The 27,448-nt window shown below is 46.2% G+C and overlaps 1 protein-coding gene across 11 annotated transcripts in view; it reads left to right on the plus strand.

Annotated features, from left to right (window-relative positions):
* LOC121012749 (phospholipid-transporting ATPase IB) overlaps positions 1–27,448 on the plus strand; it is a 651,500-nt gene that overhangs the window by 539,898 nt on the left and 84,154 nt on the right. For all 11 annotated transcript variants that reach the window (XM_040448061.1, XM_040448063.1, XM_040448066.1 and 8 more), the window contains one exon: positions 22,458–22,546. In XM_040448061.1, the coding sequence (XP_040303995.1) occupies positions 22,458–22,546 (89 nt within the window). The remainder of the gene's footprint in view (positions 1–22,457; positions 22,547–27,448) is intronic.

The raw sequence follows: 27,448 nt of genomic DNA on the forward strand, positions 1-27,448 counted from the left end.
TTGTACTTCGTTCCTTTTCATGCTGTTTGTGGTTGTATAAATATGCCAGAACTTATTTATTCTCCTGTTGATAAACATTTAAGTTACTTTTTTTTTTTTTTGCCATTACTGAAAATACTATAGCAAACTTTCTTGTCTATATCTGCAGACATGTTATGAGTTTCCCTAGAGTATTCCAGGAATGGAATGAGCATTGGAAATTTCTCAATGCTTTTAATGCAGATCTTTTCATGCAAAACTTTTTCATTTTAATGCATTCAAACTCATCTCTTTCCTTCATGGTTTCTGCTGTTTCATATCAAATTTTCTTTTTTTTTTTTATTTTTTATTTTGTATTCTTTTTTCAACGTTTATTTATTTTTGAGAGACAGAGACAGAGCCTGAGTGGGGGAAGAACAGAGAGAGAGACACACACACAGAATCCGAAGCAGACTCCAGGCTCCAAGCTCTCAGCACGGAGCCTAACGCAGGGTTCGAACCCACAAACTGAGATTATGACCTGAGCCGAAGTCAGACGCTTAACTGACTGAGCCACCCAGGCGCCCCTCGTATCAAATTTTCTGAAAACTAATCAAGGTTATAAAGGTCTTCCTCCACACTTTGTTCTACAAGTTTAAAAGTTTTGCTTTTCACCTTGGAAGTGACATGTGCATGGGGTGTAAAGCAGGTGTACTTGGATTTTTTTACAACGACATAAACGGGACCACATCCCGGCGAGCCCTCCTCCCCCACTGATGCACAGGATACTTGGCTGCTAGATTTCTAGTACCGTCATGTGGGATTCTTCATGTCCAGACTCTCTGGTGTTGCATCTGAGGGGCAGGGTCCGAGCAGAGTGGGGCTGGTGACACCCTGCTAGAGGAACATGAGCATTTGCCTCCAGACAAATGGGTTTGAACCTAGAGAGCATCTGAGATGCGCCACCATCCCTGCACCGGAGACTTTGTCTCTCTAGAGAGCCTCAGAGTAGCAAGACCCCAGTAGAGTGACGTCTAAGCATCCATAAGCTGGACATCTCTGGAGAACTGCTGGGCCATAAATTACAGGCATCCTCTCCTCACTCAAATTATTTCCGTTTTATAAAAATGATTCTTTTCTAACTTTTAGATGCCCTCTGGGATGCTTTGAAGGCCAAGATATTATTTTTGTTTCATAGGTATCAACTTTAATAAGACTTGCCCAACTGAAGAATAATGAGGAACCATAAAATCTCAACAGATCCTGCGGTGTATACACACACACATACACACACACACACACACACACACACACACACACAATGTGGGACTTGAACTCATGACCCCAAGATCAAGAGTCGCACGCTCCACCGACAGAGCCCCAGGCCCCCGCAGACTGTGAGCCGTCCGTTAACAGACATGTGCTGTGTTGTCTGTTACCGATCACCAAGACATGGCAGACTTTGCTTTATTGAGTGAGGATACAGGACTGCTTTCTCAGCACGACTGCACTACACTGGGGAGATAACATTCCCATGGAATAGTTGCATTGTTTAAATCATCTAAATTTGTCATTTTAAGATGCTACATTTCAAGCAGAATAGAAAAAGACAAGGGTCAGAAATGTGACAAAAGAATTTATGTATGGCAAAGTCAGACTAGGTTTTCTAAGCTAAAAATGGAAGCAGGATTTTACAAACGTAAAGGCTTGCGATGTATTAAAACGAATGTTATTGAAATGCTAATAAATCATAATAAAGTACTAGCCAATTATGAGTAGACAGCACAGCCATTGTCTGTTAAGAGCATGACTCTCATACCATGGGACAGGCAGGCCCTGGCTCTAGAGTCCAGAGAGACCTGGGTTCAAATCCCACCTCAGATCCTTGCAGTGTGACCTGAAATTGGTCACTTAACCTTAGCCTTAAGTTGTATCATCTGTAAAATGAGAACAGTGAGTTTCTTTCTTGCAGGTGTTTCTGTGGGGCTTAGAAATAATAGATGTGGGAGGGGCACCTGGGTGTCTCAGTTGGTTGAGCGTCTGACTCCTGATTTCAGCTCAGGTCATATCACGATCATGAGATTGAACCCACATCAGGCTCTACTTTGAGTGTGGACCTACTTAAGATTCTCTCCCTCTCTCTTCCTCTGCCCCCTCTCCCCTGCTCATGTGTGCTCTCTCTCTCTCTCTCTCTCTCTCTCTGTCTGCCCCCTCTCCCCTGCTCGTGTGTCATGTGCGCGTGCTCTCTCTCTCAAATAAATTTAAAAAAAAGAAAAAGAAATAACATACCTGGGAGTACCTAGGAGGAGAGGTTCCATAGAAGAGAGCAGAAGCTCAAATAAAGACCTACCTCCCACTTGGGCCAGAGGCCAGTGGCGTCTTTAAGGAAAACAGAAAATGCCAGGGAAGGGTTGGGAAGAAGTGAGGGTTGGTTTTAGAGTAATGCTATACATTTATATTGTTCGGGATACCCTTGCTGGGAGTTTGGAGCTCCTGCAGCGTGTGCTTGTGAATCCTTACATGCATCCGGCAGCGTTGTGCATAGAGACAAGTGAGTAGTTTAACCAAATACCCCGCATTCTGGCCATGTGTGTAGATGTCTGTGGGTGGAGCCTTGGAGGAGCGCGCTCCCCCTTCGTCTTTGTATCTCTTGTGAGTAACCGAGAGGTTGACGTGGAATGGGTGCTCAAACACTGCTGGTTGTTGCCGTGAAGCGTTGAGTTTTGTGAAAGAAAGAAACCAACTCGATGAGTAGAAGGCATTAATTTCTTAATTTGGTACTTGGTGTTTTGCAGTGCTCGCTTGGTTATCGCGAAAACTTGACTAAAGCTAGTCTCTTCCCCCGCGAGAATATTGTTTCTATTTAAAAAAGGCAATCTGAACTTTGGTGTGGGGGAGCAGTAAAAAGTAACAGCAAGAGTGACTGAAAGAGAGAGAGAGAGAGAGAGAGAGAGAAGTAGGCAGAAGACGTCCCTGGGGAGCCACAGGCTGCTGCTAAATTTCAGCTGCGGTTGTCAGAGTTAAAGAAAACATCAGAGAAAGTGTCTCATCGTGGGGTCCCCGGATTGTTCTGCTGTGAGTAAGGCCAGCTGAGGGGTGGACCAAGGCCAGCTGGCAGGGGCTCAGACGACCGGGTGCCATGCACCAGCCACTGAGCTCATTTGCTCCACCTCGGTCACTTTACAGTCAGAGCTGCTTCAAGATCAGCACAAGGCACCGTGCAGATGTTTGGGGGCTGGGAAAGCAAGGCAGAGTTTGAGGAAGGAAGAAGTACGTGCTTAGTGCTGAAGGGTGAGCCCAGACCTTCTTGGGGATTTGGTGAAGTAAAATGTGTTTGTATACAGCTAACTGGACACTGGGCTCAACAGCCCTTGGGAGGGAGGTGCCACTGCTCTCTTGGTTCTACCAGGAAACTGAGGCATGGTGAGGTTAATTAACTCGTTGAGGTGTCATGGTCTAAAGCATAGAGGCAGAATTCTATCCCAGGTTTATCTGAATCCAAAGTCCTCATTCTTCACTACCGTATTTAGCTGCTGAGAAAATCCCTACAGGAGCAGTAAGGAGTTAGCCCAAGGCTGCCACATTGGGTTCTAGAACTCTGCTCCCTCAGTGAATGTTCATTGTGACTTGGGAGGCAATGGAGCCCAGCGTCTGTATCCCCGAAGAGATGTCCCTCTCCTCCTGAGAGCCCTTGTGGTTGTGGATCTCCATTCTGGGAAATAGATTGAGAAGCACCCCAAGGACTACTCCAACAGGATGGAAAACAGAGAAGCTTGGATCCATAGCAGTGATCAAGAGTCAGTCGAAGCCTGGATCTAAGCAAAAGTGGGATATAAAGTTTGCTGATTCAAGGGCTTTCCATGTCTGCCCCCACCTCTGCTCCCAGGCCCAGTAAGCTCCTGCTTAACAACTCTACCTGGGAATGTCCTGTGCCTGCTGATCAGCTATCTAGTGTACAAATTATTTTCAAATCCAGGTATGTTTTTGTAACTGTTAATTCCATTTTCCTTAAACTTGTTCATGGAACACCCCTGACAGTGGAGGAAAGTGAAGATTAACATTCCCCAGGGATGCCTGGGGACATACGCTGTGGCATTGCATCTCAAAAATGATATTGATTTGAAGACTCTGGTTTTAGGAAAAGAGAAACCATGCAAATCTATTACAAAAATGTTCTTGGTTTTATCTTCTATATCATTTATTTCTGCTGTAATCTTTATTCTTTACTTCTGCTGGTTTCAGGCTTCATTTGTTCTTTTTCTAGCTTCTTTAGGCATAAAGTTAGGCTATTTATTTGAGGGGTTTTTTTGTTGTTGTTTCTTAAGGTAGGCCTATATTGCTCTAAACTTCCTTCTTAGAACCACTTTTGCTGTGTCCCAAAGGCTTGGGGCCATTGTGGTTTCATTTTCTTCTGTTTCCAATGTACTTTATCATTTCTCCTTTTATGTCCTGGTTGACCCTTTCATTGTTTCGTAGTATGTTATTTATCCTCCATGTATTTATGATCTTTCCAGACTTTTTCTTGTGGTTGACTTCTAGTTTCATAACGTTGTGGTCAGCAAAGGTGCGTGATATGACTTCGATCTTCCAAAATTTGTTGAGGCTGTTTCTGTGGGCTAATGTGTGGTCTATTCTAGAGAATGTTCCATGTGCACTTGAAAAGAATGTGTATTCTGCTGTTTTAGGCTGGAATGTTCTGAAGATACCTGTTAAATCCATCTGGTCCAGTCTGTCATTCAAAGCCATCATTTCCTTGTTGATTTTCTGTTTAGATGATTTGTCCATCGATCTACGTGGAGTGGCAAAGCCCCCTACTATTATTGTGTGACTATTGATTCGTTCCTTTATGTTTGTTATTAACTCTTGTATGTATTTGGGGGTTCTGTGTTGGGGACATAAATATTTACAATTGTTAGATCTTGTTGGATCATCCCCTTTATTATTATGTACTGTCCTTCTTTATGTCTTGTTATAGTCTTTGTTTTAAAGTCTATTTGTCCGATATAAGTATTGCTACTCTGATCACTTCCGACGTTCACTTATATGACAAATGTTTCTCCATCCCCTCACTTTCAATCTGCAGGTATCTTTAGGTCTGAAATGAGTCTCTTGTAGGCAGCATATACATGGGTCTTGTTTTTCTGTTTTGTTTTTGTTTTTATCCATTCTGTCACCATACGTCTTTTGATTGGAGCATTTAGTCCATTTACATTCAAAGCAACTATTAATATATATTTATTGCCATCTTATTACTTGTTTTGTGGTTGTTTCTGAAGATTTTCTCTGATCCTTTCTTGTCTTTTTCTCTTTCATGGTTTGCTGGTTTTCTTTAGTGATATGTTTGGATTTCTTTATTTTTATTCTTGGCATATTTGTTAGTGGTTTTTGATTTGTGGTTACCATTAGGTTTGTACATAACATGTTCCGCATATAGCAATCTATATTAAGTCAATGGTCGTTTGGGTTGGAACCCATTCTTTACTCCTCTCTTCCCCACATTTTAGGTATATGGTGTCATATCTCACATCCTTTTATTTTGTGATTCCTTAACCTACTTCTTACAGAAATAGTCATTTTTACCACTTTTGTGTTTCCTACCTTCATACCAACATTTTGGGTCTTTCCTTTCTACTCAAAGAGTCTCCTTTAATATTTCATGCAGGGCTGGTTTAGTGGTCCAGTACTCCTTTAGTTTCTGTTTGTCTGGGAAACTCTTTATCTCTCCTTCTATCCTGAATGATAGCCTTGCTGGATAGAGTATTCCTGGCTGCAGATTTTCCCCATTCAACACTTTGAATATATCATACCACTCCCTTCTGGCTTGCAAAGTTTCTGTTGAAGACTCCGCTGATAGCCTTACGGGGTTTCTTTTGTACGTAACTGTCTTCTTTGGTCTTACTGCTTTTAATGTTTTTTCTTTATCCCTATATTTTGCCATTGTAATTACAATAAATCTTGATATGGGTCTGCTTTTATTGATTCTGTTGGGGGTTCTCTTTGCCTCCCGGATCTGGATATCTGTTTCCTTCCCCAGATTAGGAAAGTTTTCAGTTATTATTTCTTCAGATAAATTTTCTGGTCCTTTCTCTCTCTCTTCTTCTTCTGGGATGCCCATCATATGAATGTTAATACCTTTTGTGGAGTCACTGAATTCCCGGAATCTATTCTCGTTTACATAATTCTTTTCTTCTTTTTTCTTTCTTTCTTTTTTTTCCCACTTTTGCTCAGCTTGCTTACCTTCCACTACTCTGTCTTCTGGGTCATTAATTGTTCTTCTTCTTCCAGCCTGCTCTTCATTCCATCAGGTTTGTTTCTCATTTCATTTATTGAGCCCTTATCTCTGCTGTGTTATTCCTTATATCTGTGTTAATGGTATCACTGATGCCCTCCACTCTTTTCTCAAGTCCAGTGCTTTAAATTCTCAATCAGGCATGTTACTGATATCTATTTCACTTAGGTCTTCACCCATGGCCTTGTTCTGTGCTTTAATTAGAGACAGATTCCTCCCTCTTCTCATTTTGTCTAAGTCTCTGTGCCTATTTCTGTGTGTTAGGAAAGTCAGCTACGTCCCCTGGTTTTGAAGGTAATGACTTTACGAAGAAGAGGTCCTGTAGTGCCCTGCTGTGTAGTTTCCCTTGTTCCCAAGGGCCTCGCATTTCCAGGAGTGTCTCCACTGTGTGCTGTGTACTCTCTGTTCTTGTGTCCTGGCCACTTTATCCTTCAAGTCAGTCACCTCCAGAAGCTCTCTTTGCCTGTTGTGAGCAGTATTTGATCCCTGGCCTGAATGTGGTGCATTTTAACTAAGTGTGCCCTGGTCTGCTTGTGAAATGAGACCTGTTGTCACTGCCACTGGAACCGAGGCCTTGCAAAACTCCCTTGTTAGGAGATTCATGTTAGCAGGGATTTGGGCCAGTGTTTTGGGGGACCCCCCCCACCATGTTGGGACTGAGGCAAGCATGATTGGAAGGAGCAGTTCCACCAGAACGTCAGGGGCAGGGCTTGGTGTAAGCAAGTTAGGTAGCAAGTGTCAGCACTTGGCAGGTTCCCGGGTGGCCCTGGGCTTATGCTGAGGGGCACAGGAGGAAAAGGCAGCAGCCAGTTCCTTTGTTCTCTGAGCTGTCCCTCTGTGAATGCCGTCTCTCTGGGTCGTGCTCTGAGATGAGCGAATAATCTCCCTACCGTGTGCCGTAGTGGCTCTTCATATCCCTATTTCCATTTTCCATGGTGTATGTCCATGAGCTGTTTGCCCTGCCTTCTCTGCAAAAGCAGCACAATGCCCTCCGAGCTGTCCCAGAGCCAGGCCCACTGACTTTTAAAATCCAGGCTTTGGAGCGCCTGGGTGGCGCAGTCGGTTAGGCGTCCGACTTCAGCCAGGTCACGATCTCGCGGTCCGTGAGTTCGAGCCCCACGTCAGGCTCTGGGCTGATGGCTCGGAGCCTGGAGCCTGTTTCCGATTCTGTGACTCCCTCTCTCTCTGCCCCTCCCCCGTTCATGCTCTGTCTCTCTCTGTCCCAAAAATAAAAAATAAAAAATAAAAAATAAAAAAAAGTTGAAAAAAAAAAAATCCAGGCTTTAAGCCTCACTGGTTGCAAGAACTCACACAGTTTGGGCCCTCTCACTTTCCACGCCAATTACCATGGGGATTTGTTTTCCTAGTATGCTTGTTCCCCTGTGTCCTAGTCTGTCTCTTGCCCTTCTCTGCAACTGTGGCTCCCTCCTTGGCCACAGTGACCACAGTCTGCTTCTCTCCCAAGCCATGTCTCTATACTTCCTGCCTTCTTCGATGTGGCATCTTCTCTATCTTTAGTTGTTTGTTATGCCACTCTTCAGATGGATTTCTGGGGTATTTAGGATGGTTTCATAGTTACCTAGTTGTGTTTCTACAGGATGAGATGAGCCTAGGGTCCTCCTGCTCCGCTGCCGTCTTCCCCTTATCCTCTTTTCTTGGCTTTAATATGAAATCATCTATTTCTCAAATCTTTGGGTAAGGTTGAAGATCGAGAAAGATGTGTCTTGTTAATCCCATGGATTTTACTCGAATTGGGACTATGCAAATCTTCCAGGTCATGTCAGCATTTTAAAAAGTATTCTAAATGCACAAAGTAGTGATCAGTGGGGACTTTTCCGGGGGATAAAATATCTCATATTTAGGATATGTGTGTGAGTGTATATATTCTATTAGTTATGCAGTTCCCATTGTCTACCTCTGCATTAATTTCAGTAAAAGTTGGGGAGACAATCCTTCCTAGGGTCAGTCCTGTCAGACTACGTGAGTGGCTGCTGGCCTTATGTACCCATAAGGCCATGTCCTGGGTAGAAGTTTTTATCGTCACTTGAAACAATGATTCAATGTCTTTTTAGTTTGTGGTTCCTGCCACCGAGGAACCTACGGGAAAACCTGAAGCCGACCGGATCTCCCATCTCTGAATTCCTTTAAATCTATGCTAAGGATCAGGATGGTTGTGGGCTGCTTATCCTACAGTTTAATTCTGCATTACTGGGGAGATCTCACTCACTCCTCAGCCCTGTGGAAGCAGCTTAGGCTCTGTGACAGTCTGGGTTGATCATTTTCCCCAGCTTCCTGGACGGGGACTCAGGTAGGCACCATATTTAGCCTTTTGACGTGTTCCCACATAGAGAACATTTTTCATGAGCAATTAGCCCCTACTCTTTTTTCTTTTCTACTTGGGTACAAAGTAAGTTATCAGCGGACATCTTTCAGCATCGTAGAGCGACAGCTGAGTCTGTGCTCTGAGTGGTGTTCTGTAGAGATGAGAACAGTGCTTGGCCTGGTATGATGATAGGAAGCTCACCTTGATCAGTTAAAAATAGAAGGCACCCTTGGGTGGCGCAGTCGGTTAAGCGTCCGACTTCAGCCAGGTCACGATCTCGCACTCCGTGAGTTCGAGCCCCGCGTCAGGCTCTGGGCTGATGGCTCAGAGCCTGGAGCCTGTTCCCGATTCTGTGTCTCCCTCTCTCTCTGCCCCTCCCCCGTTCATGCTCTGTCTCTCTCTGTCCCAAAAATAAATTAAAAAAACGTTGAAAAAAAAAAATAGAAGGCACCCTGTCAGCAGTCAGCACCAGTGAGTGGTGCTCATACTTGAACCTAAAGAATAGATTTTAGCTATTTCACTATTTAGCTTTTTTCACTATTAACACCTGCTGCCCATCACCCACAAGCAACCTGTTTGCAATATAACTTAGGAAGCCTGCATCATACGGCTCAACCTGTCCAACCACCTGAGAGCAGTGACGCGTGAACCTCCTGACAGCTGGGGCAGATCGTCATCTTCTGGACCCAGCCCCCCTCAAAACTCACTCAAGAGCCACTCTCTATCACTATGGTTCACTGCTAGGATATCCAAGTAAGATTGGGGCTTCTACCAATAGGGTAAAAAAATCAGCTCATTATAGGTAACGTGTATAGCGCTTACCATGGGCCACACACTGTTTCCAGTACTCTCCATTTGTTCATTTAGGCCTCATGGTATCCCTAGTGAGTTAAATAATATATATTTCCCATTTTACAGAGGAAGAAGCCAAGGCCTGGTGATTAAATAAGAGTAGGCAGCAGAGTGGGATTGAGGTCCAGGTAGGCTGTCTGTGCCTGTTAGGGACTGGATGTCCGTGTCCCCCTCAAGTTTTTATATTGAAGCCTTAACCCCTAACGTAATGGTAATTTAGAGATGGGACCTTTGAGAGGTGATTAGGTTCAGATGAGGTCACGTGGCAGGGGCGGAGGCCTCGTGGTGGGATTAGTGCCCTTGTAAGAGGAGACATCAGAGAACTTGCTCCTTCTCTTTCCCTCCCTCCCTCTTTGCGCACGCGCACACACACGCACACACACGCGCGCGCGCACACACACACACACACACACACACGCAGGTCATGTGAGCACAGTGAGAAATCAGCCTTCTGCGAGCCACAAGAGAGCTTTCACAAGAAAGCAGGCTGGCGGGCACCCTGCTCCCAGATGTCCAGGCTCCAGAACTATGAGGATGAATGTCTGTGGTCTACGCCCACAGTCCCTGGCATGCCGTTACTGCAGCTCGGGCTGCCAGTGCTCCGTCAATCCCACCGCCCACCGAAGCCCTTACAGCCCCTCAGCTTTTCAAGAAACACCTGCCGATCGTTCTCGTTGGTCCTTCAGATGTCCTTCCTCGGCAGTGCCTCTTGGTTCAAGACCTTGATTTCGTCCGCCTCTCTGGGAGGAGGAGGGAACCAGCTCCTATTCCACCTTAGGAAGTGCAGGCGACCCACAGGCTAGGTCACAAGGGCGTATATTCTGGCACCACAGCGTCAGTGAATATGCATGAAGTGACAGCAGCACCTGTCTGTTCCAGAGCCCTGGGCTCTGCGGGGACCATCTCTGAGTCTCTGGATCTTCCAGATTTGAGGGCCAGCTAATAGTAGTCATGGTGAGGGGCGCTCATCTCTCTTCGGGGGGCTCGTCACTCAGGCGGCAAATCGAAGAGGTGGGCCATCTTTATCGATATCTGTCATAAATACTGTGCTCTAATATCGAGCCTAATATTCTAAATTACCGTGGTTGTTGCCACTGTGAGACGTCTAATTTTTCTCCTCAGGGAAATGGATAACTTTCTGTGACAGCACAGTTGACTCTTTTGGCTTTCTGTGAAATCACGCGAGAATCACAATCTAGAAATAGTGAGTGTTGAAATTGTCTATAAACACCCAGAAGAAACACTGTACCACAGACACCCACAGAATAATTTCTGGAAGCCTGCAGGCCCACCTCTAGGGAAGGAGAGTCAGAACTGGTACCGTGGCGTCCCTGCAGCCCTCCCCGTCAGCCCCTGCAGGATCGAGCCCCATGTCCGGCTCTGCACTGTTAGCGCTTGGATTCTCTCTCTCCGGCTCTCTCTGCCCCTCCCCCACTCACGTGTGCATGCCCGTCTTGCTCTCTCTCTCGCTCGCTCTCTCAAAATAAACAAATAAATATTTAAAAAAATTGTACAGCACCAGTTTTAAACCTGTCCCTGTTCTCACCTTGAATGTGAGTCCCACATTTCATAGCAGTGATAGCTGATTTCCTTGCCTCAATTTCCTGCACCAGAATGGTAAGAATTGTTTTCTCCTCCGGAAAAATCGTTTCAGGAAATTCGTGGTCTCTAAAATGGGGTGCTAAAGAGCACAATGGGAAATCAAAAGGACCACTACCCGAAAAAGGATAAGTTAATAATCCGGGTAAGCAAATCATAGCATCAACACTCCACCTCTTCACAGCCTGTTCGGGGAAAAATCGGGAACTGCCGTCTCGTCACTGGCCGGGGAATAAATGAGAGTTGAAATGTCGCCACGGATTTGTAAAGAATCGTCCCGTTCCACGCGCCCCGAAATAAGAGTTCCCTCCCTTGGGTAGGGGTGGGGCGGGGTGAGGGGAGTCTGTGTTTCCTTCAGAGTTTTCTTTCTGGAGCTTTTGGCTTTGTCGGCGCTGCCCTGCCAGTTAGTGGGGAAGGGCTCTCCGCTCCTGTGGCTTCTGTCATAAGTAGCTCACGTGGTGATGACGGTGTTTGTGAGAGCAGACCCCACACGCAAGGTGTCAGGACCACAGTGAGCCACTACAACGGCTACCATGAAAGATACGGACAAGACCAAGCGTGGTGAGGACGTGCGACAGCAGAGGTGCTCAGACATTCACTGTACTCGCGCAACTGCTTTGGTGAGCCCTTGGGACGTCTCTTATAAAGTTCATCATACACAAGCACACCTCGTTTTATTGTGCTTCACGGATACTGCATTCTTTACACATCGAAGGTTGGTGGCAACCCCGCCTTGAGCAAGTCCGTTGGTGCCATTTTTCCGACATTTGTTCACTTTGTGTCTCTGTGTCACGTTTTCGTAATTCTCACAAGATTTCAAACTTTGTCATCATTGTCATTTTTTAATTTATTAAAATGTTAATAATTTATAATAACAATTTATAATGTAATTTAGAATTATTTATAATTATAATTATAACATATAATAATAAATTATATTACATTATATAAATATATAAATATATAATATATTAATAATTAATAATTATTATTGTTAAAATAAACAATATTTATTTTAGAGAGAGAGAGTGTGAGTGGGGGACAGTCAGAGAGGGAGACAGAATCTGAAGCTGTCAGCACAGAGCCTGTATGCGGGGCTTGAACTCACCAACAGTGAGCTGAAGTCGGATGCCTAACCAACTGAGCCACCCAGAGGCCCCTCAGACTTTGTCATTATTATATTTGTTATGGGGACCTGGGATCAGTGATGTTTGACGTTACTCTTGTAACAAGAGTTTGGGGGCGCTGCAAACCACACGCATGTAAGACAATGAACTCAATCCACAAATGTGTGTGTTCTACTGCTCCACCACCAGCCAGACATTCCCGGTCTCTCCTCCTCTCCTTGGGGCTCCCTGTTCCGTGAGACACAACAATATTGAAATTAGGCCAGTGAATAACCCTATAGTGGCCTCTATGCGTTCAAGTGTAAGGAAGAGTCTCACGTCTCTCGCTTCGAATCAAAACCTAGAAATGATCAAGCTTCGTGAGGAAGGTTTGCCCAAAGCTGAGCCAGACCCAAAGGTAGCCCTTTTCCACCAGACAGCCAAGCTGTGAATGCAGAGAAAACGTTCTGGAAGGAAGTTGAAAGGGCTTCTCCGGTGAACACACAAATGGTGAGCAAGGGAAACAGCCTTATTGCAGAGCCAGAGTCACCTGGAGTGGCCTGGACAGAAGGTTACATCAGCCACAACATTGCCTCCAAGCAAAGCCTAATCCGGAGCAAGCCCCTAATTCTCTTCAGTTTTATGAAGGCCGAGAGAGGTGAGGAGGCTACCAGGAGCAGAGTTTGAAGCTAGGAGAGGTGGGTTCGTGAAGCTTACAGAAGGAAGCCTCCAGAACATAAATGATGCAGGGTGAAGCAGCAGGTGCTGATGAGAAGCGGCAGCAAGTTTCCAGAAGGTCTGGCCAAGGTAGTTAATGAAGGTGGCTGCACCAAACAGCAGATTTTCAATGCAGACAAAACAGACTTCTATTGGAAGAAGATGCCACTGAGGACTTTCACAGCTAGAGAGAGGCCACTGCCTGGCTTCTAAGCTCCAAAGCACAGGCTGACTCTCTCGTTAGAAGCTAATGCAGCTGGTGACTTGAACTGGAAGCCAACTTCGCTGAAGTTGAAGTCCATGAAGTGCTCACGGACCGTTCTGAAAATCCTAGGTCCCGTTAGAATTATGCCCAGTCCACTGTGCTTTACAAGTGGATCATCGAAGCCTGGATGACAGTATGTCTGTTTACAGCACGTCATGTTTACAACATGGTTTACTGAATATTTTAAGCCCGCGGTTGAGACCTGCTGCTCAGGAAGAAAGATTCCTTTGGAAATATTGCTGCTCGTTGCCAGTGCACGTGGTCACCCAAGAGCTCTGATGGAGACGCCCAAGGAGACTAACGTTTCCACGCCTGCTGCCACGGCGTGGATTCTGCAGCTCACGGGTCGACGAGTCATTTCCACTTTCAAGTCTTACTATTGAAGAAATGCGTTTTGAAAGGCTATCGATGTCATAAAAAGTGATTCCTCTGATGGATCTGGGCAAAGCAAATTGAAAACCTCCTGGAAAGGATTCGGCATTCTAGATGTCATCAAGAACATTCGTGATTCGTGGGAAGAGGTCAAAATATCCACATGTGCAGGCATTTGGCAGAAGTGGATTCCCACCCTTGGGGATGACTCTGGGGGCTCGGGGCGTCGGTGGAGGCGATCACGGCAGATGTGGTGGAAACAGCGAGAGAACCAGGACTAGAAGTGGGGCCTGAGGGTGGACGGCGTTGCCGCGATCTCGTGACAGGACGCGATGGGGTGAGGACTGCTTCTCGCCGCTGAGCAGAGAACGTGGTTTCTCCAGATGGGACTCTGCTCCTGCTGAAGATGCCGTGAAGCTTGTTGACGTGACAACATGGGATTTAGAATGTTACGTACACTTGGTACTTAAAGCGGCGGCAGGATTTGAAAGGACTGGCTCCAGTTTTGAAAGAAGTTCCACTGTGAGTGAAATGCTATCAAACAGCATCTCATGTGACAGGGAAACCATTCATGAAAGGAAGAGTCCCTTGCTGCAGCAAACTTGACTGTTTCTTCTAAGAAATTGCCACAACCACGCCAGCCTTCAGCACCCACCACCGTGATCGGTCAGCAGCCATCGACATCGAGGCAGGACCCTCCCCCAGCAAAAGGATTACGATTTGCTGAAAGCTCAGATGATGGTTAGCTTTTCTCAGCAGTACAGTATTTTTAAATTAAGGTATGTGCATTGTTTCTTAAGACCTAATTCCATTACCCAATTAACAGACTATAATATAGCATAGACATAACTTTTATATGCAGTGGGAAACAAAAAAACTCATTTGACTTGTTTCATTGCAATATTTGCTCTATTGTCGCGGTCTGGAACTGAACCCCCAACATTTCTGCGGTATACCTGCGCATGACAGAGCAACCCCCCTCTCAGGCGTTGACCCCAAAGAAACAGAAACATATGTACACAAAAACGACTCTGTACACATGCGTACAGCAGCCTTATTATTGATAAGAGGCCCAAACTACAAAGAACCCCAAGGTCCATTCACAGGAGACTGGTTAAGCAAATTGTGATACATTCACACAACAATACTGCTCAAATATTTTAAAAAGAATAGGTTATAGATACCCGCAGGAACACGCGTGAATCTCAAAGGCATCAATCATGTTGGGCGAAAGAATGTCTTCCCGCTTGCGTGAAGTCCTAAAACAGGCAAAATTTAGCTGTTAGTGACAAATCAGGGCAGGGGAGGGATCAGGCAGGTGTAGTTATACAGATGTACACAATTATCAGAACTCTTTGAACTAAAAACTTAAGATTTGTGCATTTGACTGTATTTAAATTCTAATACCCACCCCCCCACCTTCCCCGGAAAGCATTCCTTTATCCTCCTGGAGGGGGAATACAGTTGTTTTTTTTTTAATATTTATTTTTGAGAGAGAGAGACTCAGTGTGAACGGGAGAGGGTCAGAGAGAGGGGGAGACACAGAATCCGAAGCAGGCTCCAGGCTCTGAGCCGTCAGCACAGAGCCCGACGCGGGGCCTGAATTCACGAACGGTGAGATCATACCTGAGCCGAAGTCGAACGCTCGACCGACTGAGCCACCCAGATGCCCCACGTTAATCATCCACCACTAACTTTTGAGGGTTTCAAAACAATAGTGTCATTGATAGAGCTACCTTATGCTTTAGTGACAAAGAAAAAAAATTAATAAAGCCCACTGTCAAAAAGAGAGCGTTTGTTACATGCTTGGTTCTTAATGACCCCACGTTTGTAGGAATGATATTTTTTTTTCAACGTTTTTATTTATTTATGGGACAGACAGAGACAGAACATGAACGGGGGAGGGGCAGAGAGAGAGGGAGACACAGAATCGGAAACAGGCTCCAGGCTCCGAGCCATCAGCCCAGAGCCTGACGCGGGGCTCGAACTCACAGACCGTGAGATCGTGACCTGGCTGAAGTCGGACGCTTAACCGACTGCGCCACCCAGGTGCCCCTGTAGGAATGATATTTTTACGTGGTTGCTTCTTCTCGCCCATCTTCAGGGATCACAGCAAGGCTGAGGTAGCAGCTTCTTGTGCCGGGGGTTATGGCTTCAGGTCCCCTTTTGTGCAGGTAGATCTGGACGTGCCACTGGGCCGGCACTTAAGTGTCCAGATCAGGCATGTGGGGTGGTTTCTGAGTTAGCACAGGTACGTAGGCGCTTCTGGCATCGCTTGGTTGTTTTTCCAAAACTTCATTTGCATTCCGAGTGCGTGGGAGGAGAGTCGTCTGAGGACGTTCTGTGGGAGACAACGGAGATGTTACTTTTCAGTAAATCTAAGCGTAACATTGGCACCAATGTTAATGCCGTAGGTATTCTGTGGAGGAGAGCTGTGGGCACACGTGACTATGGGAAGGGAACTCAATTTCAGCCTGAAATTGCGCCCTCCTTCCCGCAGCAAGTGGATGTGGTCTCAGCTCAGTCCTTTATGGAGCCACACACGGGATAGTCTTTCCTGCACCTGTCTGTCGTTCCGCCTGGCCCAGAGTTCCCTGGGGAGGATGGATTTGTGCCGCGCACCTGCCTCTCAGCCTCGGCGTGTGGGGGGTGCACAGCTCCTAAACAAACGCGTCGACCGTCGCACCGTCACCCAGAGCAAATAGTGCGAGAACGTACATCGCCACCCTTCCCAAAACGACTCTCGCAGAGAGAAACGTGGATTTAACTTCCCTCGTGCGCATCCGTGGCAAACAAGGTTTTTGGACAGCCAGAGCTCACCGACAAAACTAGGGCTCCCTTGGCCTTTGAATGGAAACACAAAGTTAGGAAAGGTGAGGGGTAAACAAAACTTAAGGAATAGAAACCACAAGTACAAGTGTCCCTACCAGGCTGATGGTCCTTAGAGGTTTGGCTTAATTTTGTTACTGTGGCTGGCGGGGGGGGGGGGGGGCCCGCAGGGATTGGGGGGCGCAGTTCTTTGGTTCTGTTTTTGTGGCACTGCAAGTCCTCCAGATTTTCTTTGACTTACAGTTTGAATTTGGTGCCCTGTGTTTCTGGTGTTAAATGGGAGTCAGACTTGGGGCTTGAGTGTTATTGCCAAGTCTGTGCTGGGGGATGTTCGTTCTCTCCTGCCCCGGGACAGGCGGGTGCAGGAGGAGGAAGCCCCTCATTGCTCACGTTTAGGGGAGGCAGTGGGGCTTGGGGACAACCAGCGGCTTTGGATGTGGCAGCAGATCCTGGGGGGAAGTTGCAGAATTAAATTTCCTTCTGTGCAACGGGAACTGTGAGGGGTCACATGGGAAGTCCTGCACATAGAGATGCACAAAGAAGCCCTAGTTCCTTCTCTGGGCCGGTGAGCGGTTGGCTTCCGCTGCCAGCACCTTGGTTCCCATGCACCCCACACTGGGAGCACGAAGTACCTTACCTGGCTCTGGTTACTTCTGCTTCCCTTTTGAAACTTCTCGTCTATTGGTCTCTTGGGTGCCTCTGTCGGTTGAACGTTCAACTCTGGATATCAACTAGGGTCATGATCTGATGGTGGTGAAATCAATCCCTGCATCAGGCTCTGCAGTGACAGCATGGAGCCTGCTTGGGATTCTCTCTCTCCCTCTCTATCTGCCCCTCCCCTGCTCATGTTTGCACACGCATGTGCGCTCTCTCAAATAAATAAAACTTAAAAAAAAAAAAACAACAAACTCCTGGTCTATCACCATGTTCCTGGATGGCTGGACCTGAGCTTGCGGCTGTGTGTGTGAGATTAGTAGCACACTGTAGGAAACAAACGCACTAATCCCTGATCACTCCTGTTGTGGGTGCCCCTGGTTCATACTTCTAATCTAACTCAGTGCTGTGCTGGGTGGCTCATTACAGTCAGACAAACCTCCAGTCCTGTCTGGGCTCTCACCTTTTTGCGCCCTAATGTATCAATTCATTCTACCCACCTGAGCCTCAGTTTACTGCAGTGGGTTCCTGTGCATTTGGCACCTGAGTGGCTCATGTCTGTGCTAGTAAAGATGTGCTAACTGGGAAGAGGGGGTCCATTCTTCCCAACAGACTGTTAGCACATCAAAAGGATATTTTTAGTATATGGGCTGCCGAAGCGAGCACCAAAAGGATATTTTTAAAACCTCACTCAATAGTACTTAGGAGAGGGGAGGGGAAAGAGTAATTAAGTGCCATTTGTCACCCAGCCCAGCTCAATAAACATTTTTTTTTTTTTGTCATGCTTAAGAGAACAAGAAAATGTAATTAAGTTTAAATAACTAAAGCTGTGGCCTTAGGGAAGCTTTCAGGACGTTGGACCTCAGTCATTCTGTGAAAATCTGTAGAAACCTTTCTGGAACCACACTTTTAAGTTATATACACGAAATCTTCCCTGCTCCAAGTTTTAAACAGCAACAGCAACAACAATATTTGCAAATCTCTATATAACTTTTTGTTAATTTGGGTGGGGGCTTCGTATTTCCAGTAGGGCAGCTCAAAGTTCACGGTCCTTACTTCGCTCAGCAAGTAAAATTCTTACTGAATTTCGGAAACTAGTTTAAATCATTGCTGTCAAGTATTATTTTTAAATGACCGTACCCTTTGGTAAATACACCTAGCAGATGATCCAGGACCTACCCCAGTAAGTATAGCTCAAACCAGTCCCACCTTCCATGGGCAAGTACCACCCCAGGCGGGTACAGCAGAGAGCAATACCCAAGGTGCCAGCTCAGCCCTGCGGCTGGGGACTCAGCCAGCCATAGAGGCAAGAGGGTTGTTGATGGGCTCCTTCCCATGGTTCGCTTAGGAGGTGGAGGGAGGGGTCGGGTTACATCTTTTCTTTCATGTGAGTAATACATATTTTCAGTAGAAAAAAACAGGAAGTAGAGATAGCCAGAGAGATATGCAAACAACAGTCACCGTCCTCCTGTATCCCAGATGCATTATTCACGAACGTATGAAAGGGGGTGGTAGTCTCGAGCCCAGCAAGGCCGGGACCACTCCACCCCTTTTGAAGTCCCAAAATGCGTTCGTGAGAGGCGAGCAAATCCTAAAACAGGACCTACAACAATCGGAGTGTATATTGACGTATATAGACACATGCTGAAGGCTTCACATTCAAAGACACGGGAACTTGTAGTAGACTGCATCAGGACATAGCATCTCAAGTTCAATTTCGAGATTTGGCCCAGTTGTGCTGCTTTTCCCACACTCCCATTGCCATGGTGGGTCCGTTGGAAGAGGTGTCAGAGCCGGAGTTTGCATTAGCCTTGTAACATTCCTCTGTGCCAACGAACCTAATTCTCTGTCACTCTTAATTGCCACCCACGAGCCCATTGTCTGTAGGTACCACAATGTAATTAAGTCCTGTTCTTGGACGTTTCTTTCTTCCTGTCTTTGGTAGCACAGCACGGTGTGAATATTCTTGCACTTACTTCTTCGGACACTGTATTACTTATTTCCTGAGGATGAAGTGGAAGAGACGTGATTGATGGGGCACAACGCGCTCCCATAGTTTTAAGTCAGAAAACAGGCACTTTTTGTAGAAAAATCAAAGCAAGTCCTCCAGGCCCTGGGTGGAGTTCAGCTTTACCCCAGACCTCACTGCGTCTCAGACTCATCGTCAGAAGCTCCGAGTCCCGCGGAGAGCCACGCGACAGAGTTCGGAGGCAAGACCCGAGCGGTTAGGCGTGGGCTTCGCCGTGGCTGCTCGGGACAAGGGCCGCGGTGGGTGTGGCGGGCCCACCAGAACAGAGGACGGAAACCAGAGAGCGCGTTGAAACTAGCATGCCACGTGGGGGCCAAACCCCGCCCTCTGCACTTGAAGAGAGCTGCCCTGAGCACCCCCTGATTCTCAGCCCTGCCGTGTCCCCCAGCTTACGTGTGCCTCGACCTCACTGCCCGCCCGCCCTCGGAAAGCCTCCGGCCACTTGGTAATGAGTTGTGGCAAAAACCTCTCTCTTCCCGTGGAACCAAACGGTGAGGACTCCAGAAAAGCAAAGGAACGAACGTGAAGGGTTCTCTCACCCCTGTCCCTTTTCGAAGTGGCCCACCCTTCCAGGCCAACTTGCCGGTTGCCAGCCAGCTCCAAGCTCCCAGCCCGGCTCACCGGAAACCCCAATCTAAGGACTCCCTACTCCCCAGCCCCCACATTTGCTTAGAGCAAACTTGTCCGCACCCCCCTCCCCGGCTTTTGCCCTACATTCTCTTTTCACCTCCTCCCCTGACATTTAACTTGGCCCCACAGCTCTGTTCCTTAAAACCCTCTGCCCCAAGCTGTCTGTGACGCAGCATGCCAGGAACAAGAAAAGCTCATCAAAGGCGGCTGTCCTCGCTGCCTGTCCCTGTCACTCATCGTTCCCCTTGGGACTGCTCTCCCTCTACCCTTCCCTAGCTGCCGAAACCCTGCTTATCTTTCTAGACACATCTCACGTTCTGTGCTCTTTAAGGAGCCCGACCAGCCTTCTAGCCTTCTGAAACCCCCTAGAATGTGATCACAATACATGTCGTATTCCGCTGTGTCGTGTACGGACGGTCCCTGACTTAGGATGGTTCCGTTTAGGATTTTCCAACTTGATGATGGCGTGAGAGCGAGGCGCAGTCAGTAGAAGCCGTACTTGGAGTTTTGAATCTGGATCTTTTCCTAGGCCAGTGGCGTGTGATACGATTGTCTCTCATGACGCCGGGCAGTGGCCACTCCCCAGGCAGCCGGCACAGCCCCGAGGGTGAATGGCCGACACGCTCACAACCATTCGCCACCCAGACAACTACCTGTCACTTTTAGCACGGTATTCAGTACGTCGCAGGAGATAGCCAGCACGTGATTGTATTTTTAGTCTCGTTTTTTGTTTCTTTTTTTTATCAAAGCGTAGTTGGCACACCATGTTATGTTAGCTTCCGGTGCGCAGCGTAGTGATGCAACAAATCTGTTTGTAGTGTGACTGCCGCGTGTCACCAGACAACGCTTCCTGTCCCCCTGACCGTCTTCCCTAGGCTGTGCCTTTCATCCCCGTGATGGAAGCCTCTGTCTGTCACCCCCTTCGTCTGTTTGGCCCTCCCTCCCTGCATTCCCCCTCCCCCCCGGCAACCACCAATTTGTTCTCTGTACTTATGGGTCTTTTTCTGCGTTTTTGTTTGTTAATAAGTTTGTTTTTTAGATTCCACGTAGAAAGGAAAATATGGCTTTTGTCTTTCTCTGTCTGGCTTCTTTCACTCAGCATTATACCCTCTGGTACGCCCATCCATGTGGTCCCACATAGCAAGATCTCGTTCGTGTTCATGGTTGAGTAATATTCCGTGTGTGTGAGTGAGTAATATTCTGTTGTGTGTCCATACACCCCCCCCCCCATCTTCTGGATCCATTCATCTGTGGATGGACACTTATGTTGCTTCCATATCTTTTTTTTTTTTAATTTTTTTTTCAACGTTTTATTATTTATTTTTGGGACAGAGAGAGACAGAGCATGAACGGGGGAGGGGCAGAGAGAGAGGGAGACACAGAATCGGAAACAGGCCCCAGGCTCTGAGCCATCAGCCCAGAGCCCGACGCGGGGCTCGAACTCACGGACCGCGAGATCGTGACCTGGCTGAAGTCAGACGCTTAACTGACTGCACCACCCAGGCGACCCTACCATATCTTGACTATGGATTGTAAATAATGCTACAGTAAACATAAGGGCACATATATCTTTGAATTAGTGTTTTTGTTTTCTTTGGCTAAATACCCAGTAGTGGAATTTTGGGATCCTATGGTGATTTCTATTTGTAATTTTTTTAAATGTTTTTTTTTTTAACGTTTATTCATTTTTGAGACAGAGAGAGACAGAGCATGAAGGGGGGAGGGGCAGAGAGAGAGGGAGACACAGAATCGGAAACAGGCTCCAGGCTCCGAGCCATCAGCCCAGAGCCCGACGCGGGGCTCGAACTCACGGACCGCGAGATCGTGACCTGAGCCGAAGTCGGACGCTTAACCGACTGAGCCACCCAGGCGCCCCTCTATTTGTAATTTTTTGAGGAACCTCCATACAGTTTTCCACATTAATGCTTTATTATAAAAGAGGCTTGGGGCACCTGGGTGGCTCAGTTGGTTGGGCTCCCAAGTCTTGATTTAGGCTCAGATCATGATCTTATGATTTGTGAGTTCTAGCCCCACATCGGGCTCTGCACAGACAGCATGGAGCCTGCCTAGAATTCTGTCTCCCTCTCCCTCTTTGCCCCTCCCCAGTGTGCTTCTATATATCTCTCAAAACAAAAATAAACTTAAAAAAATAAAATAGGGTTTTGATGATTTTGCCCAACTGGCTATGGTGTTCAGTAAGTAACTGCACTTTTGACTTATGATATTTGCAATTTATGATGGGTTTATCAGCATATGACCCTGTTGAAAATCAGGGAAAATCTATAGATTATACCACGTGTGTGTGTGCGTGTGTGTGTGTGTGTGTGTGTGTGTGTGTGTGTGTACTTAATGATTTTAAGTTCCTTGGAGGCAAGGACTATAACCATTCATTTTCCTCTTCTGGGTGTTCAGAATCACTATACCTTGCACCAAGGTACTGGTTCTACGAACGAATGAGCAGCGAAAGAACATGGGCTGATATATAAGGGAAGTGGATGTAATTAGCCTCCTAGAGAAAAGTTGATTTGATAGGAAGCTGGCTCCAACATTTCCATATAGGAGGGATTTGGGGACAGCGTTCTGATCAGAAAGAGGCTTAAAAAAGCACTTTTTAAAGAGGGAGACAACAACGCTTGTTAAAATGAAAGGAGACCAGAGCTCATGGAGATCAACAGAGAGGCACATTTTCTCTGTGATTGAATGTCTGTTTTGTGTGTGTGTGTGTGTGTGTGTGTGTGTGTGTGTGTGTGTTATGGGATGGTTTCCATTGATTAAATCACGTAGGTTTTTTGAAAGAACAAACCTAACGCACGCGTCCCTTCTGTGTCTTGCAGGCAACCATGGTCCTGAGCTCTGCACACTTCTGGTTGGGATTATTTCTGGTTCCCACGGCGTGTTTGATCGAAGATGTGGCGTGGAGAGCGTAAGTGAAAAGTGAAGTGGCCGCCCTAAGTCTTGGTCAGCTGCCCTTGCAATCACCTTTCGTGAACCCTGCGGTAGGGTCCTGCATGCTGTGGGACTTCTCAAGAATCACGTCTCCTGCCTGGCCAAAAACTGTATGTGGAGGTCATTTCAAATTAGAAAATACTTGGAAGGAAGGAGTCTTCATTTTCCCAGTAACTCACAGTAGGAATCCTTCAAATATAATTTATTTAGAGTGTCCGTGTACAGATCTATGTGAACATTAATCACAGAGATGAAATTACAATGTGGGTCAGACAGGAAACAATTCATGCTCAACTTTCGCTTACGTTTCAAAATAATATTGTTTCTGAAATGTCTTGGGTACAAGGTAAGTGAAGCAACTACGTGCCAAGAGAATGTAAATTTTAATTTTATCCATGAGAAAGAGACGGAATACTCCAAATGAGGGAACACTGAGTTTTGTTTGGGGCAGGCCTGATTCCTCCTACAAATAGTTGCCGACTTCCCTGAAAATTGAGCCTCCTGGATTGGTTTTACTTTAGGCAAAGCATAATTATTTTGGGGCCCTGAGGTAGAGAATTGAGACTTTAATCCAAACCTTCCAGGAAAAGACATCAGATTTCATTTTTATCTCCCCCTTCCTCCCGCACTCAATGAGAATTGTTCTTGCCTGACAGTTAAGGATGTCTTTTGAAAAAGTCTTCATTTTGGCATTATCTTGACACCCGATGACGCCTAACGTGGAGAGAGAGAGAGAGGAAGAGAGAGAATTGTATAGCACATATTTTGGGCGGGTTTTTTTTTTCCCCTCGTCACTAAGTTTTGCAACTGTTGGAAAAAACTAAATAATTCTAATTTATTAAATGGCTTGATTTACCCCTACTTTCGTTTTATCTACTAAACCCGTGTTTTGTAAATAACTGAACTAGAATCTTTGGAAATGAAATTATAGCCAGGAAAGATGTTTTCTTAATCTAATAAATGCACTGAGGGAAAATGTTCTATTATTTGTTCCTATAGCACAAAGCCCAATTGTGGCATACCATTTTACCTTGCTAAATTTCTTCAATTTCACATGACAGTTGGGTTAGTTTTAGGTCAATACAACATGACGTTGGTTACATTAGATCACTTTACAATTTATACTGATTGAGAATAGTGATGCAATTATAAATTAATCTCAGCCTATTTTAATTCAACTATCTAGATTAATGCCATGAAAAAAAATGTTATTGAGACTGTATTTGCCAAGTGAGACTTTAGCAAAAGTATCTTTCTACCATTTTGAAGAGTGTTGGCCGATGACAGTGTTCTCTACCTCCTCGTCTTTTCCAATCCGTTCTGAGTAAAAGTTACCGGTCACCAGGGAAGCAAATTATTCCCTCAAGCAGGACTTGTTTTTGGTTTCCCCTGGCACTGTAAAATTAGTGCCATTTACATTTTAGCAAGAATAAATCAAAGGACACTGCTCCAGTGTCCACCGGACACTCCAGCTCCAGCTCCACCGGATGGAAAGAGCAAAAGTCACTTCATTTCCAAGAAGCTTGCCAGCCGGGTAGGAGCAGGACCGTGCTCTGTGGTGAGGATGCTGGTGGGGGGCCAACAGAGGCAGACAGACCCCAGGCATTGCCCCGCCTGCTACCTCCTGCCCGGTAGGGGCCCAGAAAACAGCCCTTCCCAGGAGCAGACGGCGCCTCAGCTTTAGGCTGAGCCGGAAGGGCCGCTACCAAAGTGCAGGGACACTTACAGAAATGTACTTTTGTCCCTTCCTGTTTGGAGAAGCCAGGGAGGGTGCGTACCTTGGCTCTCACCTGCAGCATTTGCCCAAAGAATATGCTCAATTTGTAGTATACATTTCACGTCTAAAGTACAGTCACCTCTGTCCTCAAAAAACGAGAATTTCACAAGTTTACTTGGGAATCCTCCCTGCGATCATGGGGCCCAGGTTGATACTCCCGGCCTGACGTCGATGTTGTCGAGTCCCGTAAATTCAGAGGCTTCTCTGGGAAGGGAAAGCCGAGTAGGAGTCGCACTGTGATTTCTCTTTCTGAGCTTTAACTCCCGGGACGTGTTCCGGTTTTCCTTCCTGCACACTGAGCAAACAACACGAACCCTGCTTGTCCACAACCTCCCTTCCCTGGGTTCCGGGTGTCAACTGTTTATTGAGACACGACGTGCTGTGGCTGTCCTTGGGCTTCGCAGGGAGAGCCTGTGGGGCCATGTCAGAGTCTCTCACGGGATGACTCTCTCATCTTGCCTTGGCCCAATCTTACTGGACTTTTTGTTTTGTCTTGAATGTTGGAGGTTGACTCTCTTTTGAAAGAGCTTTTAAATCCCAGCAGGAGGCAGGCCCACCTTTTTGCATGTATTTCTATGAGTGTTTAGGGAAGTGAGTTGTCCTTTCTCCATTTCCCCCCTTAGCCTGCCCAGTCCCCCTCTCCCATTTCAGGACCTAGACTGTTTCAGAGTCAGGAAAAAAAAAAAAAAGAAAAGAAAGAAAGAAAGAAAGAAAACCAGCATGAGGTAATTCAGTCATTTTTTCCATGAAGTCTGTCAGCTTTCTGGTCGAAGATCCGTTAGACTATCTTAAGTCAGGTTTGGATGCCATAAAGTACCTACTCTGTTATCCTATTAACCATACTTCTCATAAGGGACCGAACTAACACATCTTTTACTAAAATAATTGACTGATTATATGTGATACCTGGCTAATGAGTATTTTTATTAGAAGCATGAAGTTTAAATTGCCCAGAACTATTTTAATACACTTTAGCTTACACACTTCCAAAATGTTTACCCATGACCACATTCTTAGGTAAGCTGCCATGTACTCATTCTCATTTAGGAGAAATTCGTTAGTTGCTTTGTAGAAATAATATAAAGCTCAAGGCCACTGGGCACAGGAACCCGTCTCCTTTTATCTAACTGTATCTCTTATACTTTACCAGTCAGCACACAATACGTTCAGCAATTCCAGAATGACTTCATTCCCTTATCATAATCCCAGATAGGCAGTTAAATGGAAATAAAAAGTAATAAGAAATTTCTGTATACAAATGAATCTTGATTTAAAAAAAAAAAAAAACCGGGGGCGCCTGGGTGGCGCAGTCGGTAAAGCGTCCGACTTCGCCCGGTTCCGGTTTTGCGGTTCGATGTTTTTTTTTCCCGCGTCGGGCTCTGGGCTGATGGCTCAGAGCCTGGAGCCTGTTTCCGATTCTGTGTCTCCCTCTCTCTCTGCCCCTCCCCCGTTCATGCTCTGTCTCTCTCTGTCCCAAAAATAAATAAACGTTGAAAAAAAAAATTTTTTTTTAAATAAAATAAAAAAAAAAACCAACTAAACTAAGTTTTTGTGAACCAAATTGTATTTACATTTTCGTCCACATTTAGTGGAATCGAACATCTCCTTGACTTGCTGCTTTTCCGTGCAGAGGAGGGAGTCAAGGAACAAAGTTTCAGAAACAGAAAGATGAAAAGGTCAAGATGCTACGTCGATCTATTTGTGTTAAAAACCCCCGAATACATGGAGATACCCTCAGCTGTATCTGGAGGCTCCCAGCTGACTCTCACACTCTGACAGTAGCTAAGCAACCTGGTCTTTTGGTGCGGGGTTGGATGGAGCAGCCCCAGACCACAGCGGGCCAGCCGTTGGGGGACAGTGGGGCTCACTGTGTCACAGCTGTGACTCAGAACAAGCCACACCCTGGTGCCTGGTGAGACCGAAATTGCAGGCCAGTGGCTGATGCTTAAAGGCCGGCTTTTCACATGTGAACTTTGACAGGGGGAGGAGAGCCATTCATCTAACGAAGAATTTATTAATGAGGTTAAGGCCCTTGAAAAAGCAGTTTTGCGTTGCTAACGTCACTTCTACCCCAGTGCCACACGCAGAAAGACTCACGGAATCATCCCCAAGCATTGCCATACGGTGTTCTCAAATAGTGGTCAAGTCCCATGAGCTAGGCTCGTGGAAATACTGAAAACTTGCTGAGTAATTCTTGGACACCAGTGAGTTTCATCCATTAAAAACATGCACAGTGTCTGGGGGCATTAGGATACTCAGATCATTTCACCCTGAAATGATTTTGTGAATGAGCCAAAACTGGCAGTTTCAATGTAGTGGGTCAGATTCGTTTTCCCTTGGCCTAAGGTGTAGATTTCCAGCCCGCTGGCCCAGCCTCCCTGTTCCTAGCCTACTTCTTGGTGGCACCCTTGTCCCCCAGCCCAGAAGATAACTCCGAGGGCTGTTACAGAGGTTGATGAGCCCTGATTGCTCTGTGTTGGGAGAAGGAGGGAGGAAGGAGGGGAGGGGTGGATTGAGGACCATCCTGAAACAGAGCACGTGTTCATCCCCCAGGACCCTCAGATGTGTTCTCTGTGTATTTGGGGACCTGTATATCTGGGGTGAATCCTGGCGGAGCGGGGCTTGCCCCTCAGTTGTCTCCCTATCATCCTAGCCCCGTGGGCCCATGAGATAAAAGTTCAAGCTGGGGGCCCAGCATATTCAATAATAATGAACAGTGCAAATTTCAACATTCTTTTTTTACTGTCTCCAGCAAAACGCTAAACGTTTTCTCATTTCTTGTTTAAATTAAAATTCCACAGTCTCTGCTTTGAACTGCAGTATGTTATCACTCCTGAGTCCCGGGACTCGGCTTGATGTAATTGAGGTATTATGCGTTAAAACCTATGTGGCTAAGTTCTCTTGTTTACTTTGGGGAAAAGGAATGACAGGCACATACACAGTGTCTTAGGACTAATACTCCATTCTAGATTAACTTGGAGTGTTAGGGGATGACTGGGCGTTATCTTAACAGACTTCTTCCCTTGAAGGTGGAGGGTGGGAGGAAGAATGCGATTTCACTGCCACAGCTTGCGTCTTCAGAATGTTCCCATTACGCTGTTT

This window comes from Herpailurus yagouaroundi, unplaced genomic scaffold (genome assembly GCF_014898765.1).
Source record: "Herpailurus yagouaroundi ecotype Mexico unplaced genomic scaffold, PumYag 197, whole genome shotgun sequence".
NCBI classification, from domain to species: Eukaryota; Metazoa; Chordata; class Mammalia; order Carnivora; family Felidae; genus Herpailurus; species Herpailurus yagouaroundi.